The 20,042-nt window shown below is 40.8% G+C and overlaps 1 protein-coding gene across 4 annotated transcripts in view; it reads right to left on the bottom strand.

Moving 5' to 3' along the window:
* The window catches only part of LOC106577456 (sodium/potassium/calcium exchanger 2), a 183,332-nt gene that overhangs the window by 40,859 nt on the left and 122,431 nt on the right, over nt 1–20,042 (bottom strand). For 2 of the 4 annotated variants that reach the window (XM_014155447.2, XM_014155448.2), the window contains 2 exons: nt 12,931–12,981; nt 7,186–7,284 (listed from right to left, as the gene is read on the bottom strand). In XM_014155447.2, coding sequence (XP_014010922.1) covers nt 7,186–7,284; nt 12,931–12,981 — 150 coding nt within the window. The remainder of the gene's footprint in view (nt 1–7,185; nt 7,285–12,930; nt 12,982–20,042) is intronic. The other 2 variants (XM_014155450.2, XM_045701260.1) reach the window with 1 other exon arrangement.

The raw sequence follows: 20,042 nt of genomic DNA, 5'->3' as shown, positions 1-20,042 counted from the left end.
AAAAGCTGTGTTAGACAGGATTACCTATACATACTGACCAGCTCAAATAGACAGAAGTGTGCTATATGGCAGACCAATCCAAACGCATCTCTCGGCATGTCCAGCCCACTCATTATCTCAGATATTCATGGCTAGTGGGAAGGTTGCTGACTTTCCTTTGGCTAAACCAACTAGGTTCATCATTTAACAATTGTATTCATATTTACAGATGGCATACAAGTTTGATATTAAGACACATGAAAGTTAACATTTGAGAAGGCATTTCTGCCAAAAAACACATTTTCATTGAAAAAAGTTTAAGTTCAAACAGCTCTCCTGTGGAGTAGTGACCCGCAACATATGCCTAGTTTCCTGAAACGGGTCACTAAGACTGATGATTGTCTGAGAGAAAATGTATAATAAAAAGATTATGGGAGCTATTTTGTTTCACTTCAGTGCAGCTTTTGACATTATTGATCATAATCTTCTGCTGGAAAAACGTATGTCTTATGGCTTTACATCCCCTGATATATTGTGGACTGAGAGTTACCTGTCTAACGGAACACAGAGGGAGTTCTTTAATGGAATCCAATCCAACAAAATCCGGGTAGAGTCAGGCATTCCCCAGGTCAGCTGTCTAGGCCCTTTACTTTTTCCAAGCTTTACTAATGACCTGCCACTGGGGGCTCCCGAGTGGCGCAGTGGTCTAAGGCACTGCATCTCAGTGCTAGAGGTGTCACTATAGACCCTGGCTTGACCCTGGTTCAATTCCAGGCTATATCACAACTGGCTGTGATTGGGAGTCCCATAGGGTGGAGCATAAATGGCCCAGTGTCGTCCGGGTTAGGGTTTGGCCGGGGTAGGCAGTCATTGTAAATAAGAATTTGTTCTTAACTGACTTGTCTAGTTAAATAAATAAATAAATAATCTGGCTCTGAGTATAGCCTGTGTGTCTATGTATGCTGATGACAACACTAAACACGTCAGCTACCGCAGCAAGTGAAATCACTGCAACACTTAACAAAGAGCCACTGTCAGTTTCAGAATAGGTGGCAAGAAATAAGTTAGTCCTAAACATTTCAATAAAAGCATTGTATTTTGAACAAATCATTCACTAAACACCAAATCTTGGAATAAATCATTTGGAAATTGAGCAAGTTGAGGAGACTAAACTGTAACCCTGGATTGTAAACTGCCATAGTTAAAACATATTGATGCAACAGTAGCTAAGATGGGGAGAGGTCTGTCCATAATAAAGCTCTGCTCTGCCTTCTTTATTAACAATGCTATCAACAAGGCAGGTCCTACAGGCCCTAGTTTTGTCGCACCTGGACCACTGTCCAGTCGTTTGGTAAGGTGCCACAAAGAGGGACTTAAAAAAATTACAATTGACCCAGAACAGGAAAGCACAGCTGGCCCTTAAATGTATATGGAAAACTAACATCAATCTCTCCTGGCTCAAAGTAGAAGAGAGATTGACTTGTATTTGTAAGAAGTATTGACATGTTGAATGCTGACTGTTTAAAATACTAGCATACAGCTCAGACACCCATGCATACCCCACAAGACATGCCACCAGAGGTCTCTTCACAGTCCCCAAGTCCAGAACAGATTTTGGGAGGCACACAGTACTACATAGAGCCATGACTAACTACATGGAACTCTATTCCACATCAAGTAAATCATGCAAGCAGTAAAATCAGATTTAAAAAACGGCTAAAAATATACTTTACTGAACAGCAGGGACTGTGAAGAGACATACACACAGGCACAGAGACACGTATACACACATGATAGCATATTCACTATACACACACGTACACAGGAATTTTGTGTTGTAAATAATTATGTAGTTGTAGAGTAGTGGCCTTAGGGCACACACTTAATGTGTTGTGAAATGTATTGTAATATTTAAAAAAGTTTATATAACTGCCTTAATTTTACTGGACCCCAGGAAGAAGACAGCAGCTAAAGGGGATCCTTAATAAAGACAAATACCTATCAAATAGAGCTCTCCATTTACTTGCCTACGATGATCATTTATATGTATAAAGTAAACTATAACTTTGTACAAAATCAACATTACCTTATATTTGTGTATTCCGACAAAACAATAGCAATGGTACAAGCGTTTTACGAAAGCTAGCTGAGCTGTTTTATTAGAAAATGCAGGAGATCAGGCAAAACCTCAATTAGCTAGCAATCCAGCATCGGTGGCTATGCACAGAGGCATCATGTCCATAAGGGGCACAGGAGCACATGCCCCTTCAGATTTGTCCTGTATCAATATATTGTTTTGTTTGTTAAATGTGTTGTTGTTTCTCTGTAATACTACTAGCCATCTAGTATCTTTATGAAGTTAGCTTTAGCTAGCCAATCTCCAAAACTCATAACTAGCTACCAAGAAGCCATTTCAGGCTATCAATCAAGTTAGAATAGCTAGTGCGATGTTTAACCGTGAGAATGGCAGAATGGTGAACTTACTAAATGAAATGAGAGGTTGACTGTGTGATATTAGGTTGATTCTTGTGTAAATATTTTCTGTCTTGATTTTAATGATTTGTATGCCTGCTGGCAAGGTTGGTCAACTTTAGAAAAGCACACAATTACTAAATGTGCTGAATAAGACTCACATTCCTTTAAATCTTAAATCCAGATTTCTGCAGAGAACTATATTCAACCTGAACCCTAACCACCAGTCAGGGGGATACAGACAGCTTAAGGAGTATGCTTAGATATACAGAAAATACAGAGAATTAAGAATAATGATTATGGCTCTAGATTGCAGGAAAAAGCTGTTTCAGGTGTTTGAAAATTGTAAGATCAATTCAAATGAAGTTGGCAGTTACTACTGGTTACAGGTAAGAAACGGGGAAAAATGTCCACCACGTTCTTTGAGTCAGAGCCTATTGGTCTATTGAGATTTGATGTATCAAGTTACAATTGGTTCTCGTTCGACAGTGTAATAATCACTAGATGGGCATGCTACAGTAATAAGGACAGGAGTAATGAAGTAATGAGTATAATCAGATTGCAGATTGTTTGGAACTGTACTTTGTAACATGGCCAAATAGTGACCATCTCTGTCTGTGCAGTTATTGGAGATTATTGAACTGCATTTTTCATCAGAATGCAGATTTTTTCAACTGGTTTTGAAACAAAGAGCATTGAAGGGAAAATGTTATTTTTCTTGTTTAGTGGACTGTTTGTTTAACCACCTGCCAAACATGCAAATATTTGTGAAAGTGTGTGTGCAAGAGAAATAAATAAAAGAAAAATAGATCACTCTTGAACTTATTTGTGTTTCTGATAGCATTCGAATCACATAAAAAAATCTCAATTGAAATCAAATTTTATTAGTCACAATACAACAGGTGGGTCGAATACAACCTTACAGTGAAATGCTTACTTACAAGCCCTTAACCAACAATGCAGTTTAAAGAAAAAAAGTGTTAAAGTATTTACTAAAATAAACTGAAGTAAAAAAAAAATTATAATACAAAAATAAGATTAAATTGAAACATAGAATAATTAAGGAGCAACAATAAAATAACAGTAGTGAGGCTATATACAGGGGCTACCGGTACAGAGTCAATGTGCGGGGGAACCGGTTAGTCGAGGTAATTGAGGTAACATGTACATGTAGGTAGAGGTAAAGTGACTATGCATGGATAATAAACAGAGAGTAGAAGCAGCAGCGTAAAAATGGGGGTGGCGTGGGGACAATGCAAATAGTCCTAGTAGCCATTTGATTAGATGTTCAGGAGTCTTTTGGTTTGGGGGTAGATGCTGTTAAAAATCCTTTTGGACCAAGACTTGGCGCTCCGGTACCGCTTACCGTGCGGCAGCAGAGAGAACAGTCTATGACTAGGGTGGCTGGAGTCTTGGCAATTTTTTATGTCTCCTTCTGACACCGCCTGGTATAGAGGTCTTGGATGGCAGGAAGCTTGCCCCCAATGATGTACTGGGCGGTACGCTCAACCATCTGTAGTGCCTTGCGGTCGGAGGCCGAGCAGTTGAAATGATGCAACCAGTGATGTGTTGTTACATACCCTTACCACCTGGGGGCAGCCCGTCAGGAAGTCCAGGATCCAGTTGCAGAGGGAGGTGTTCAGTTCCAGGGTTCTTGGCTTAGTGATGAGCTTTGAGGGCACTATGGTGTTGAAAGCTGAGCTGTAGTCAATGAAAAGCATTCTCATGTAGGTGTTCCTTTTGTCCAGGTGTGAAAGGGCAGTGTGGAGTGCAATAGAGATTGCATCATCTGTGGATCTGTTGGTGCGGTATGCAAATTGGAGTGGGTCTAGGGTTTCTGGGATAATGGTGATGATGTGAGACATGACCAGCCTTTCAAAACACTTTATGGCTACAGACGTGAGTGCTATGGGTCGGTAGTCATTTAGGCAGGTTACCTTGGTGTTCTTGGGCACAGGGACTATGGTGGTCTGCTTGAAACATGTTGGTATTACAGACCTGGTCAGGGACAGGTTGAAAATGTCAGTGAAGACACTTGCCAGTTGGACAGCGCATGCTCGGAGTACACGTCCTGGTAATCCGTCTGGCTCTGCGGCCTTGTGAATGTTGACCTGTTTAAAGGTCTTATTCACAACGGCTACGGAGACCGTGATCACACAGTCGTCCGAAACAGCTGATGAGCTCATGCATGCCTCAGTGTTGCTTGCCTCAAAGCGAGCATAAAAGCTATTTAGCTCATCTGGTAGGCTTGTGTCACTGGGCAGCTCACGGCTGTGCTTCCCTTTGTAGTCTGTAATTGTTTGCAAGCTCTGCCACATCTGACAAGCATCGGAGCCGGTGTAGCACGATTCAATCTTAGTTCTGTATTGACTCTTCGCCTGTTTGATGGTTCGTCATCGGAGGGCATATATATTTCTTATAAGCGTCCGGGTTAGAGTCCCGCTCCTTGAAAGCCGCAGCTCTACCCTTTAGTTCAGTGTGGATGTTGCCTGTAATCCATGGCTTCTGGTTGGGGTATGTACGTACGTCACTGTGGGGACAACGTCATCGATGCATGTGTTGATGAAGCCGGTGACTGAGGTGGTATACTCCTCAATGGTATCGGAAGAATCCCGGAACATATTCCAGTCTGTGCTAGCAAAAAAGTCCTGTAACTTAGCATCTGTGTCATCTGACCACTTCATTACTGAGCGAGTCACTGGTACTTCCTGCTTTAGTTTTTGCTTGTAAGCAGGAATCAGGAGGATCGAGTTATGGTCAGGTTTGCCAAATGGAGGGTGAGGGAGAGCTTTGTACCCGTCTTTGTGTGTGGAATAAAGGTGGTCTCGAGTTTAGTTTTTTCTCTGGTTGCAGATTTAACATGCTGGTAGAAATTAGGTAAAATGGATTTAAGTTTCACTATATTAAAAAGTCCCCGACCACTAGGAGTGCCGCCTCAGGATGAGCATTTTCTAGTTTGCTTTATACAGCTCGTTGAGTGCCGTCTTAGTGCCAGCATTGGTTTGTGGTGGTGAATAGACATTTATGAAAAATATAGATGAAAACTCTCTTGGTAAATAGTGTGGTCTACAGCTTATCATGAGATACTCTACCTCAGGCGAGCAAAACCTAGAGACTTCCTTAATATTGGATTTCGTGCACCAGGTGTTAAATACAAATAGACACAGACCGCCACCCCTTGTCTTACAGGAGGCAGCTGTTCTATCTTGCCGGTGGAACGAAAACCCAGCCAGCTGTATGTTATCCATGTCGTCGTTCAGCCATGACTCGGTGAAACATTACAGTTTTAGTGTCCCTTTGGTCGGATAGTCTTACATTTTACATTTTTAGTCATTTAGCAGACGCTCTTATCCAGAGCGACTTACAGTAGTGAATGCATACATTTCATACATTTTTTTTCCCTTTCTTGATTGGCGCTCATCTATTTTGTTATCCAATGATTGCACATTGGCTAATAGGACTGATGGTAGCGGGGGATTACTCACTCGGCGTTGGATCCTTACAAAGCACCCACGACCTACGTCCCCGATGTCTCCATCTCGTCTTCATGCGAATGACGTTGATTTGAACCTTGTTGCATGTCTGAAGTAATTCCGACTCGTTAAAGAAAAAATCTTTGTCCAGTACGAGGTGAGTAATCGCTGTCCTGATATCCAGAAGCTCTTTTCGGTCATAAGAGACGGTGGCAGAAACATTATATACAAAATAATGCGAAAAAAACACACACAATAACACTATTGGTTAGGAGCTTGTTAGCAGCCATCTCTCCTGGCGCCATCATATCAGCAGCCATATCATATCAGCAGCCATTCACCCACTACAATTGTGTTAACACATGAGATTACACTAGACCCCCAGGGTCAATTGCAATGAACATTGGCCAACGTACCAACACAAGGAAAATACACGCTAAAATCACCCTCACAGCTAATCTCAATTGCAACCATCATTAGCCATGATTCACTGCTTCATAAAGCGGATGTCAAGGTTATCTTTTTTTGTCCTGATTGCTTCCCAAAATGTTCAACGCTGTTTTGCCCTCTGGTGGGGATTATTAATCAATTCTTTTTAACAGACTAAGGGTGATTTATCTATTTCAAAATAAACTGAACCAAACTGAAATAAAGTTTTTCCTCATTTACCACGGCAAATCTACTGTGTCAATTTATCCTATCTGTTGTATGAATGGAAAACTGGTGTTGGTGCAGCCTCTTCATTTCCAAATTATGTAATCCATGAATGACAATTTGTCTTTAAAAAGTATATTCATTTATTATCAAGACTGCGGGGGATATATCGCTGCATCATATTTGAAATATACAACTAAACCAAGTCAATCGTGATGAGTTATATAGGCTAATCTATAATTGTTATCAAATGAACATTTTATTGTTACCCATATATGATTTAACCATTTAAGATAAAACATTTGCATAAAGTATAGGCCTACTACTCCTATATTCTTATGATAAGTATTTTACATTTCATCAGCCTTACGGTTTCCGATGCTCCTGATAGGTCATTATTTCATTGGGGTGGGAAAAGAGAACCTCGACTAAGAAAGTTAAAGGTGTCTGGTATCAACGTAAAATCAGTTGGTAGAAATGTATTCCTTTGGGTTTTTTGTAGCAATCAAGCATAATTCGTTTTAAGAAAAACAGCGGTAACGGGGTGCTCCGTGTGAAGTTCTGCATCTTCGTTACAATCCACCCCCAGAGTACAGAGGCCACTCACCTGACCGGCTGGCCACTCCGTTGGCTTTCTCGCTGTCCTCTACTTGGCATTTCTTTTTGGCAATCTTGTGAAGGATGGATGCCTTCTCTCTGAATTTCCCTGCAACACAACCATTGGGGAGTAAACTAGGGGACTGTGTTTAAATGAACATGTCACCTTCAAATTTCCTTTGCCTGGACTCAGGTCTCCTCTGCCTTTTCATGGTTCCAGACCTCTCTTAGTTCAAAGGAAAAGAACACATGCATTTTTCACTGCAGTATTCAAATGACAGTTTGAAGTCAATATCATATCATGTACTGATGAGCCAGCAATGTCCAAGATGCAAGCCAGTGGGGGAGAACACTTTATGAAGCATAATCGGTCACACCCAATCTACTGCCAGGTCTACTAAGCCTTTGTACTAGTTGCGGCACAATTTGTACACTTATTTTCTGGAGGCATAGCGTGTAGTTTAAAAGATAGAACATAAAAGTAACATAACATTTAAGAGACTGATTAAGATATTTACTCAATAATGTCCATTTCAGATTATAATTTTTTTACTAATCTCTCATGAACATACAACATAACATAAATGGTATCGTACGTCTGTCAGAAGACTGTGGGCTGTGACGACTAACGAGCAACAGTTGTTGCGGTATACTGGTTTTTCATGATTTAGCAGGTGTGAGCATCTTTCGAGGCGGGAGGGGACATTTGACCCATAGACTTGACTGACACATGATGAGTGAGGGGGGGCTGGAGCTACCACCATGCTTCTACTCCTCGTTCTATAATATTTTCTCATACATCTCCCCCCAGAACTTATTTGAGTAGCTAGCGCAAGATTTTCCTTCTGGTTTGCAGAGATAATAAAAAAGAAAAGAAGTGGTCTAAGGCACTGCATCGCAGTGCTAGCTGTGCCACCGGAGACTCTGGGTTCAAGCCCAGGCTCTGCCGCAGCCGGACGCGACCGGGAGGCTCATGGGGTGACGCATAATTAGCCCAGCGTCGTCCGGGTTACAGAGGGTTTGGCCGGCAGGGATATCCTTGTCTCATCGCGCACTAGCGACTCCTGTGGCGGGCCGGGCGCAGTGCACGCTGACCAGGTCGCTAGGTGTACGGTGTTTCCTCCGACACATTGGTGTGGCTGGCATCCGGGTTGGATGTGCGTTGTGTCAAGAAGCAGTGCGGCTTGGTTGGGTTGTGTTTCGGAGGACGCATGACTCTCGACCTTCACCTCTCCCGAGTCCGTACGGGAGTTGCAGCGATGAGACAAGACTGTAACTACTACCAATTGGATACCACAAAATTGGGGAGAAAAACGGGTAAAATAATTTCAAAAAGAAGAAAAATAATATAATTTTTTTTAAATAACTAACTACTGCCAACTTTGCACCAACTTTGCACCGTTGCAAATGTCTAGTAAATTTGGCTTGAGGTCCATATATGATCATTATGAACCTCGTCTCACCATATTCACATTTGATTTACCAAAATATATTTCTAAAAAAAGAACACAATGACAATAACAAGAGATTAAACATTTAACATAGAGGTCAGAATAAGAAGAAAAGAGATCAGATCATATTGGAAAATCTATACTGAACCAAAATATAAATGCAACATGCACAATTTCAAATATTTACTGAGGCAAAGTTCATATAAGGAAATCAGTCATTTGAAATAAATGCATTAGGCCCTAATCTATGGATTTCACATGACTGGGCAGGGGTGCAGACATGGGTGGACCTGGAAGGGCATAGGCCCACCCACTGGGGAACCAGGCCCAGCCAATCAGAATGAGTTTTTCCCCACAAAAGGGCTTTATTACAGACTGAAATACCCTATATTTTTGTTCAGTGTAAATAAAGAATGTAGCCAACATCATCTGTTTTAAATTGGTGGCTAGCTTATATAAGTAGCAACGGTCGTCAAAATTAATAAAAGGTACAAAATACAGTTCTGATGACTGCATAATGGAGTAAGACACTCAATGCTTTAAAAAAAATAATAATTACATCAAATAAACAAAAAATATGAATGGGAAAAATATCTATGGAATCTAGAAGTTTTTGTAGGAATTCAAATATTCAATAGAATAAAAAAAATGAAAAATTGTTGAAATTGATTTATTAACAATTGCTTTCTGTGTCTCAGGGTATTTTAATATTACCTTGGTGTTTTTAACCCCACCCAAAGGCTGTTCACATTTTGAAGGGGACTGGAATTAGTTTGAGCAGTCATAAGATGTTTGAGCACTCATAAAATCAACCGTAAAATGTACTTTCACAAGCAACAATTGGAATGTGCATTGCTTTTCTTTTGAAATGAATCAATACAGGGACAATTATGTGGCACTACAAAAAAAAGATAAATAACTTGAAGACATATCAATACACCTGTACTTTGTGTGCCCCTTACTATCTCATGTGATTCATTACAAAAGGTGTAAAAGTTGATTTTGCTGGAAATCCACATTATTGCATACCGCATAGGTGAAATTTAGGGTGGATGTATTGGAATTTCCTGTATTTTTCTGATATTGACAGTGTCATATGGTGTATGTCGCTTAAAACATTTTATTTAAAGCTTTTTCACCAGAACAGTAGGTTTATCATTGCAAACAATTTCTGTAGCCATAGTTAGCCTTATTCAGCTGGAGACTGCCTTGTCATAACATAAATTAAGTTTGTGTGGAGTTTAAAGAATTATGTCACTAACTGTCACTTCATAGGCTAACATACTGTATGTGTCTGGATCTTTATGTTATAGCTTGTTCAAAGGTCTTTTGAATCAACATGCAGACCACTCAAAGCCCTATTTTCCTTTGACACCAATTGAATGGAAAAGTATGCAAGGGGCAAAATTGCTTGGCGGCAGATACGTAGATGAGTGAATCGCTGGGGGTTCATGGTTAGGAAAGTTCTCATTTCATGCCGGAGTCTGGTCGAGCGGAAATTCTCCAGATTCCAGACAACACATGCTTCCGTGGTGACAGGGGTTTGAGCTTGTACCTTATTACATTTATCAGAACTGTATTTCTGACCTTTTATCAATTTGATGGCCGTTGCTTCTTACATAAGCGAGTCACCAATTTAAATTAGATGATGTTGGCTTCCTTCTTTATTTCGATTCTCCAATATGAGCTGATCTACTTCCTTCTTATTGGAAGTAGTCAAATAAGGTGATTTTGACCTCTCTGTTAAATGTTTAATCTCTTGATATTTTTGCATTCTGTTTACGCAATTGTCTTTTTTATAAATATATTTTAGTACATCCTATGTGAATATGGTGACAAGAGGTTCATAATGATCATATATGGACCTCATCTAGCCAAATTTACTAAACTTTTGCCTGGTGCAAAGTTGGCACTAGTTATTTCATTTTTAGTTTAAAATATATATATAATTATTAAAACAGTAGGAACACTTTTCCATGACATAGACTGACCACCTGAATCCAAGTGAAAGCTATGATCCCTTATTGATGTCACCTGTTAAATCCACTTCAATCAGTGTAGATGAAGGGGAGGAGACAGGTTAAAGAAGGATTTTTAAGCCTTGAGACAATTGAGACATGGATTGTGTACGTGTGCCATTCAGAGGGTGAATGGTCACGACAACATATTTAAGTGCCTTTGAACGGGTTATGGTAGTAGGTGCCAGGCGCATTGGTTTGACTGTGTCAAGAACTGCAACGCTACTGGGGTTTTCACTCTCAACAGTTTCTCGTGTGTATCAAGAATGGTCCACCACCCAAAGGACATCCAACTTGACACAACTGTGGGAAGCATTGGAGTCAACAAGCACTCCCTGTAGAATGCTTGACACCTGTAGTCCATGCCCCGACGAAGTGAGGCTGTTCTGCAGGCAAAATTAGGAAGGTGTTGCTAATGTTTTGTACACTCAGTGTAAAGGCCTACAAGTCAAGGGTCTGAAATACATCACGTCTTACTGAAGTTGTTGTGTATGGAGATATGGGCATGCTGCATACATGTGCGCTTGTTAACGGCATGCTGCATCCATGAGCGTGCAAGTCTGTGCACATATGTTGTGCATACTTTCAATCAGGCGAGTGCTCTTCAATCAATATGAAAGCTTAATGAGTTTTTGGCTGAATAAAGTAAGGTTGGCTACTTCATCAGGGCTGCTGTGGTGAGTCATCGACCTGTAGTCCACCCAACCATGTCACCATCTGTGACCTTCCAGCAAAATCATTAACTCCCCAACACCAACCCAGCGCAACAGAGTCCCCCCCCTCGCTTTCTCTATCCGCTGTCTGTAGCAATCAACGCCCTTGCACACACTTGTTAATACATTCTGACACACTGATATGGATCACTGACTCTCCACATCTACAGTCTTTAGCCCGAGTCACCTTGGGAGATCGGCACTGAGGTCGCCTGCATGCTGTGTGTGATCAGAGCTTCCAGCAAATTCTTGAGACATGGATGGAGGGGCATATATCTGAAGCAGGAGTACAGTATTTGTCCTTAATGTGGAGAGTGACCTTCATCTTCTGGGTAAAGGTATAATGGTACAGTTCAACCCGCAAGGTCTCGGTCAATCTATTTTTAAGCCGGTCTAGCACTGACACATTTTTTAAATATGCGATGTATTCACAGTGATTTCCCTATGCCATACATTGTTTACTAAATCACTGTCACTTCAAAAATATTTATTTGTATTTCCAAGCCTTTACACAGCATGAGCCTTTTCTTGTCATTGGGACTGGTGTAAGTATAGAAAATATCTATCTATCTTCAAAGTTAATTACCAAATTTAATCAAAGACAGCCCTTTCCCAATGATCATTATTACATTATCTCTCTGTTGCTACTCTGTTTTCTGATACTGTTATGCAATTCCTGGGTGGATGAGTCACTCCACAATACCAAAATTGATGACGTAAATCTTATGTGCATACGCAGTTCTGCTCTCACTGTCGATTGTGGGGCTTCCGAGAGTGTGCTGACACATGGCCGATCTGTTTCTCCAAGATGACAGGACTGATGCGATGCTCAATGTTTTTTGGGGGAGTCTGTGTGTATGTTTGTGCATGTGTGTGTGTCTGTTTGCATGGAAAAGAGTCAGATACCGATATAAATCTTGCATTTCTATTGTCAATGACCTGGGTCAGAGAGTAATCACAAACCAGGACAGTGCATATCCACTCACTAGCAGACCAGTGTTGGGAAAATAACTTAGCATGATCCCTCTGCCTGCTAAATTATAGTCAAATTTAGACCCATCAGGAAAAGAGAAGATCTAAAAAGAGTAAGTGAAAAATCTCTCACAAACATTTTGAGAACTGTATGGTCGACACTGCACATATTAACTTCAGCTTCACAAATTAAAAATAGAATTTCCAGAGTAAAATAAATAAAAGAGAAAATAAAAGATCTGAGGATCCCAAGTATAGTTCCTTCATTCCTGTATGGTGTGTTCCAAGGTGACATTTAGTATAAATCAACATTAATAATAACAAATACGATCAATCAAGAAACACTAAAACATACAACAAATGTAAAATACCTCTGAGCACAAATAACAAAAATGTAAATGGCAAAAATAGAAAGTTACAAAGGGCATGGCAACAATATCTGCACTTATGTTAGTGAAATCTCTTAGAGAGGTGATCAAACCAAGAAAAAAACATACATTACAAGCACAAAATAATGAAGCATGAGGCAAAGTGACCAAAATGTAGAGAAAAATAAAACAAATGAGAAAAGTGACTCAAATAATCTATTGAAAAGGCTTACCTTCCTCGGTCATTGTGTGATAATATTTTAGTTTTCCATAAGTCCCAAGTTCTACAACGTTACAGCAAAAGACAAGGGTAAGGCAACAAAGACATAGAAAAGCAAAGGTGCATGAAGAACAAGACATTTTGAAGGTTTAGCATTACACACACAGCATAGACAAGGATAGCAAATTCTCTCTCAGACCAAGACATCACTGCATAAATGCAAAACAAAGGAGCAAGGACTTCATGACAACAAAAACAATTGAATGCTTATACCTACTTTGAATGAATAACAATTTCCTATCCAAGATACAGTTGAAGTCAGAAGTTTACATACACTTAGGTTGTAATCATTAAACTCGTTTTTTAACCACTCCACAAATGTCTTGTTAACAAACTAGTTTGGCAAGTCAGTGAGGACATCTACTTTGCATGACAAGTCATTTTTCCAACAATTGTTCATAGACATATTATTTCACTTATAATTTACTGTATCACAATTCCAGTGGGTCAGAAGTTTACATACACTAAGTTGACTGTGCCTTTAAACAGCTTGGAAAATTCCAGAAAATGATGTAATGGCTTTAGAAGCTTCTGATTGGCTAATTGACATCATTTGAATCAATTGGAGGTGTACCTGTGGATGTATTTCAAGGCCTACCTTCAAGCTCAGTGCCTCTTTGCTTGACATCATGGGAAAATCAAAAGAAATCAGCCAAGACCTCAGAAAAGTACTGTAGAGTATTGTAGAGTATTGTAGTATTGTCTGGTTCATCCTTGGGAGCAATTTCCAAATGCCTGAAGGTACCACGTTCATCTGTACAAACAATAGAATGCAAGTATAATCCCCATGGGACCACGCAGCCGTCATACCACTAAGGAAGGAGACACGTTCCGTCTCCTTGAGATGAACCTACTTTGGTGCGAAAAGTGCAAATCAATCCCAGAACAACAGCAAAGGACCTTGTGAAGATGCTGGAGGAAAGCAGTACAAAAGTATCTATATCCACCGTAAAACGAGTCCTATATTGACATAACCTGAAAGGCCGCTCAGCAAGGAAGAAGCCACTGCTCAAAAACCGCCATAAAAATGCCAGACTACGGTTTGCAACTGCACATGGGGACAAAGATTGTACTTTTTGGAGAAATGTCCTCTGGTCTGATGAAACAAAAATAGAACTGTTTGGCCATAATGACCATCGTTATGTTTGGAGGGAAAAGGGGGACGCTTACAAGCTGAAGAACACCATCCCAACTGTGAAGCAGGGGTGTGGCAGCATCATGTTGTGGGGGTGCTTTGCTGCAGCAGGGACTGCACTTCACAAAATAGATGGCATCATGAGATAGGAAAATTATGTGGATATATTGAAGCAACATCTCAAGACATCAGTCAGGAAGTTAAAGCTTGGTCGCAAATGGGTCTTCCAAATGGACAATGACCCCAAGCATACTTCCAAAGTTGTGGCAAATGGCCTAAGGACAACAAAGTCAAGGTATTGGAGTGGCCATCACAAAGCCCTGACCTCATTCCTACAGAAAATGTGTGGACAGAACTGAAAAAGCATGTGCGAGCAAGGAGGCCTGAGACAAAATTCATCCAACTTATTGTGGAAGGCTACCCAAAACGTTTGACCCAAGTTAAACAATTTAAAGGCAATGCTACCAAATACTAATTGAGTGTATATAAACTTCTGACTCACTGGGAATGTGATGAAAGAAATAAAAGCTGGAATAAATCCTCTCTACTATTATTCTGACATTTCACATTCTTAAAATAAAGTGCTGATCCTAACTGACCTAAGACAATTTTATTAGGATTAAATGTCAGGAATTGTGACAAACTACATTTAAATGTATTTGGCTAAGGTGTATGTAAACTTCTGACTTCAACTGTATATATCCAGTAGCTACATGTTGAATCTAACAGAATTGAGGGAATATACATTTTTCATTTGATGGTTATTCTGTGGTTTCAGGGATCTCAATATACACTGAGTGTACAAAACATTAAGGACACCTTCCTAATATTGAGCAGCCCCCTCCCCCGTTTTGCCCTCAGAACAGCCTCAATTCACTCCAATGCTTCCCACAGTTGTGTCAAGTTGGCTAGATGTCCTTTGGGTGGTGGATCATTCTTGATACACACAGGAAACTGTTAAGCATGAAAACCCAAGGAATGTTGCAGTTCTTGACACAAACCGGTGCGCCTGGCACCTACTACCATATCCTGTTCAAAGACACTTAAATCTTTTGTCTTGCCCATTCACCATCAGAATGGCACACATACACAATCTACAGTGGGGGGAAAAAGTATTTGATCCCATGCTGATTTTGTATGTTTGCCCACTGATAAAGAAAGGATCAGTCTATAATTCTAATGGTAGGTTTATTTGAACAGTGAGAGACAGAATAACAACAAAAATATCCAGAAAAACGCATGTCAAAAATGTTAGAAATTGATTTGAATTTTAATGAGGGAAATAAGTATTTGACCCCCTCTCAATCAGAAAGATTTCTGGCTCCCAGGTGTCTTTTATACAGGTAACGAGCTGCGATTAGGAGCACACTCTTAAAGGGAGTGCTCCTAACCGCAGCTTGTTACCTGTAAAAAAAGACACATGTCCACAGAAGCAATCAATCAATCAGATTCCAAACTCTCCACCATGGCCAAGACCAAAGAGCTCTCCAAGGATGTCAGGGACAAGATTGTAGACCTAAACAAGGCTGGAATGGGCTACAAGACCATCGCCAAGCAGCTTGGTGAGAAGGTGACAACATTTGGTGCGATTATTCGCAAATGGAAGAAACACAAAAGAACTGTCAATATCCCTCGGCCTGGGGCTCCACGGAAGATCTCACCTCGTGGGGTTGCAATGATCATGAGAACGGTGAGGAATCAGCCCAGAACTACACGGGAGGATCTTGTCAATGATCTCAAGGCAGCTGGGACCATTGTCACCAAGAAAACAATTGGTAACACACTACGCCGTGAAGGACTGAAATCCTGCAGCGCCCGCAAGGTCCCCCTGCTCAAGAATACATATATATGACGGTCTGAAGTTTGCCAATGAACATCTGAATGATTCAGAGGACAACTGGTGAAAGTGTTGTGGTTAGATTAGACCGAAATGGAGCTCTTTGGCATCAACTCAACTCGCCGTGTTTGGAGGAGGAGGAATGCTGCCTATGACCCCAAGAACACCATCTCCACCGTCAAACATTGAGGTGGAAACATTATGCTTTGGGGGTGTTTTTCTGCTAAGGGGACAGAACAACTTCACCACATCATTTGACGGGGCCATGTACTGTCAAATCTTGGGTGAGAACCTCCTTCCCTCAGCCAGGGCATTGAAAATGGGTCATGGATGGGTATTCCAGCATGACAATGACCCAAAACACACGGCCAAGGCAACAAAGGAGTAGCTCAAAAAGAAGCACATTAAGGTCCTGGAGTGGCCTAGCCAGTCTCCAGACCTTAATCCCATAGAAAATCTGTGGAGGGAGCTGAAGGTTCGAGTTGCCAAACATCAGCCTCGAAACCTTAATGACTTGGAGAAGATCTGCAAAGAGGAGTGGGACAAAATCCCTCCTGAGATGTGTGCAAACCTGGTGGCCAATTACAAGAAACGTCTGACCTCTGTGATTGCTAACAAGTGTTTTGCCACCAAGTACTAAGTCATGTTTTGCAGAGCGGTCAAATACTTATTGCCCTCATTGAAATGGAAATCATTTTATAACATTTTTGACATGCGTTATTTTTGTTGTTATTCTGTCTCTCACTGTTCATATAAACCTACCATTAAAATTAGAGACTGATAATTTCTTTGTAAGTGGGCAAACGTACAAAATCAGCAGGGGATCAAATACTTTTTTCCCCCACTGTATGTCTCAATTACCTCAAGACTTAAAAATCCTTCTTTAACCTGTCTCCTCCCCTTCATCTACACTGATTGAAATTGATTTATTAACAGGTGACATCAATAAGGGATCATAGCTTTAACCTGGATTCACCTGGTCAGTCTATGTCATGGAAAGAGCTTTTGTCCTTAATGTTTTGTACACTCAGTGTACATAGAGGCTCTAACAATGGTATAGCTAATAGCTCAGACACACCAGTAGGATTATTAAATGTTTGTGTTCACACAGCAAAGACCTCAAAATTGTCAGCCACTTAGCCTTGTTTAAATACTCCAAACCAGAAGGTGACAGTAGTGTTGTTTGGCAATGCATGTCCCTGTGTGTTGCTTTATGGTCTAGTCAATGTTAGCTAGCTAGCTGCGCTAATATTGCTATTGTTGTAGAAAGCCCTTGTTGATTCTAGTCAGATGACCACAGCTACACTGAACCAAAATATAAACGCAACATGCAACAATTTCAAAGATTGTACAGAGTCACAGATCATATAAGGAAATCAGTCAATTGAAATAAATAAATTAGGGCCTAATCTATAGATTTTACATGACTGGGAATACAGATATGCGTCTGATGGTCACAGATACCAGGAGTACATATTTTTCCATAATTTACCTAAGGATGAAAAACATTTACAATCCGATACGCCAGTCCTTACCTGCCGATAAGGGGGGGGGGTCGGTTGTTCTCATGGATTGAACAGTTTATGTAAATGAGTGTTATAGACAAGACCTTTTACAAGAGACTCAGAAGTGACCCCACTTCCCAATTTCAGAACACTATCTATTATTCACTGTCCTTGATGGGTATTTAAGTTCTGGTCAAATCACCAAAAAAGAACAACTTTTTGGCTATTCAACACCCTAAAATTTCCACTTTCTATACTTTGCCGAAATTACACAAGAATGTTACAAAACCTCCAGGGCGTCCTATTGTAGCGGCTGCACTCAACTGCAATGGCTGCACTCAATACAATGGCACTTACAAATGTAGATCCTTCAAAACATCCCCAAACAGGAAAACAGATCCCAATCAAAGGTGTTATCACATGCTCCACTAAGGCAGTTATTTATCTTATAACTTGTCCTTGTGGTAAAAATAATGTGGGTAAAACAAATCGCAAATTAAAAGTACAAATCTCAGAGCATCGTGGCCCACTTTTTGGAAGCTAGTTTAAACAAGACGCTGCCTGGATCTTTAATTTAAAGACCCTTGCTCCCTTCAGGCTCAACGTAGACTTTGATCTGAAGCCATTCTTGTGAATATTGTGTTTTTGCTATTCATTGTAAATGTTTGTCAGCCTATGTAGCCACATTGTATCTATGATCGTATGCTATCCATTCATGTTTTTGTATGTTCTGTTTATATCTGAGAATTAACCAATGATATCAGGCTACACCTGGCCATGATTACAGACACCTGTGTGTGTCCTTTGACACCATATAACTAGTGACCCACAGTGTTTGTCATTATACCCTGATGAAGACAGCTTGTCTGTTGAAATGTTGGTTATTAGGTCATTACATTATTGCATCTGAGTTCCTTGAGTGTGTGGCTCTCCTTTTCTTTTTTTGTATATTAAACACAGAAAAATCACATTTTTGACTGCACTGTGCCTTTAATGAAATCCCTCTTATGTTTGTTTGCAACAGGACATAAGAACTTGTTGTTATTTTTGTCCTTGTGGCATGACCTCTTTACTGTATTTTATTTTTTTCGTAATGAAAATGCAGTGTCCTGGAGCAAAAGGCTTTTAACATTGATTCTTTCAACAGAAATTGTTAGATGAACGATTTGGGTCTTGACTAAATTATGTAAGCCCCCCCAACTCGGAGCATCGTAGCACCATTAGGTGTAAAAACTCGTCTACGATGCTCCGAGTTGGGGGGGAGGGCTTACATAATTTAGTCAAGGCCCAATCATTCATCTAACAATTTTTGTGTGGGGTAGTAAAGGCATCTGAGCACTGAGTGGTTGTAGCAGCAAACCTCTTAGGTTTCCTAAAAAAAAAGGAGGCATGGGGTGAATACTGAACAGGGCTGGGGTGGGCGGGGGGCACATATTGAGCTGCGTGATCAATTATGAATGGATAGCATACGATCATAGATACAATGTGGCTACATTCTGGGTCATAAGACTGTATGGGGGCGACGACAACCAGGTGCCATGACCAGACACACACGCAAGACCAGGGGTAGTTCGGACACCAGAGTGTCACCAGAATACTATACCACACTTGACATGGGATTTACATATAACATGATACATGAAAGTTGCATTACTATTGATCTTTCTGATAAACTCAGCAAAAAGAGAAACGTCCCTTATTCAGAACCCTGCCTTTCAAAGATAATTCGTAAAAATCCAAATAACTTCACAGATCTTCATTGTAAAGGGTTTAAACACTGTATCCCATGCTTGTTCAATGAAACATAAACAATTAATGAACACGCATCTGTGGAATGGTCATTAAGAAACTAACAGCTTACAGACGGTAGGCAATTAAGGTCACAGTTATGAAAACTTAGGACACCAAAGAGGCCTTTCTACTGACTCTGAAAAACACCAAAAGAAAGATGATCAGGATCCCTGCTCATCTGCGTGAACGTGCCTTAGGTATGTTGCAAGGAGGCTGGAGGACTGCAGATGTGGTCAGGGCAAAAAATTGCAATGTCCATACTGTGAGACGCCTAAGACAGCGCTACAGGGAGATAGGACGGAGGGCTGATTGTCCTCGCAGTGGCAGACCACGTGTAACAACACCTGCACAGGATCTGTACATCCGAACATCACACCTGCGGGACAGGTACAGGATGGCAACAACAATTGCCCGAGTTACACCCTGAATGCACAATCCCTCCATCAGTGCTCAGACTGTCCGCAATAGGCTGAGAGAGGCTTGACTGAGGTTTTGTAGGCCTGTAGTAAGGCAGGTCCTCACCAGACATCACTGGCAACAATGTCGCTTATGGGCACAAACCCACCATCGCTGGACCAGACAGGACTGGCAAAAAGTGCTCTTCTCTGACGAGTTGCGGTTTTGTCTCACCAGGGGTGATGGTCGGATTCGCGTTTATCGTCAAAGGAATGAACGTTACACCGAGGCCTGTACTCGGGATCGATTTGGAGGTGGAGGGTTCGTCATGGTCTGGGGCGGTGTGTCACAGCATCATCGGACTGACCTTGTTATTGCAGGCAATTTCAACGCTGTGAGTT

This window comes from Salmo salar, chromosome ssa18 (assembly GCF_905237065.1).
Source record: "Salmo salar chromosome ssa18, Ssal_v3.1, whole genome shotgun sequence".
NCBI lineage: Eukaryota > Metazoa > Chordata > Actinopteri > Salmoniformes > Salmonidae > Salmo > Salmo salar.
This window is presented reverse-complemented; position numbering and strand designations above follow the sequence as displayed.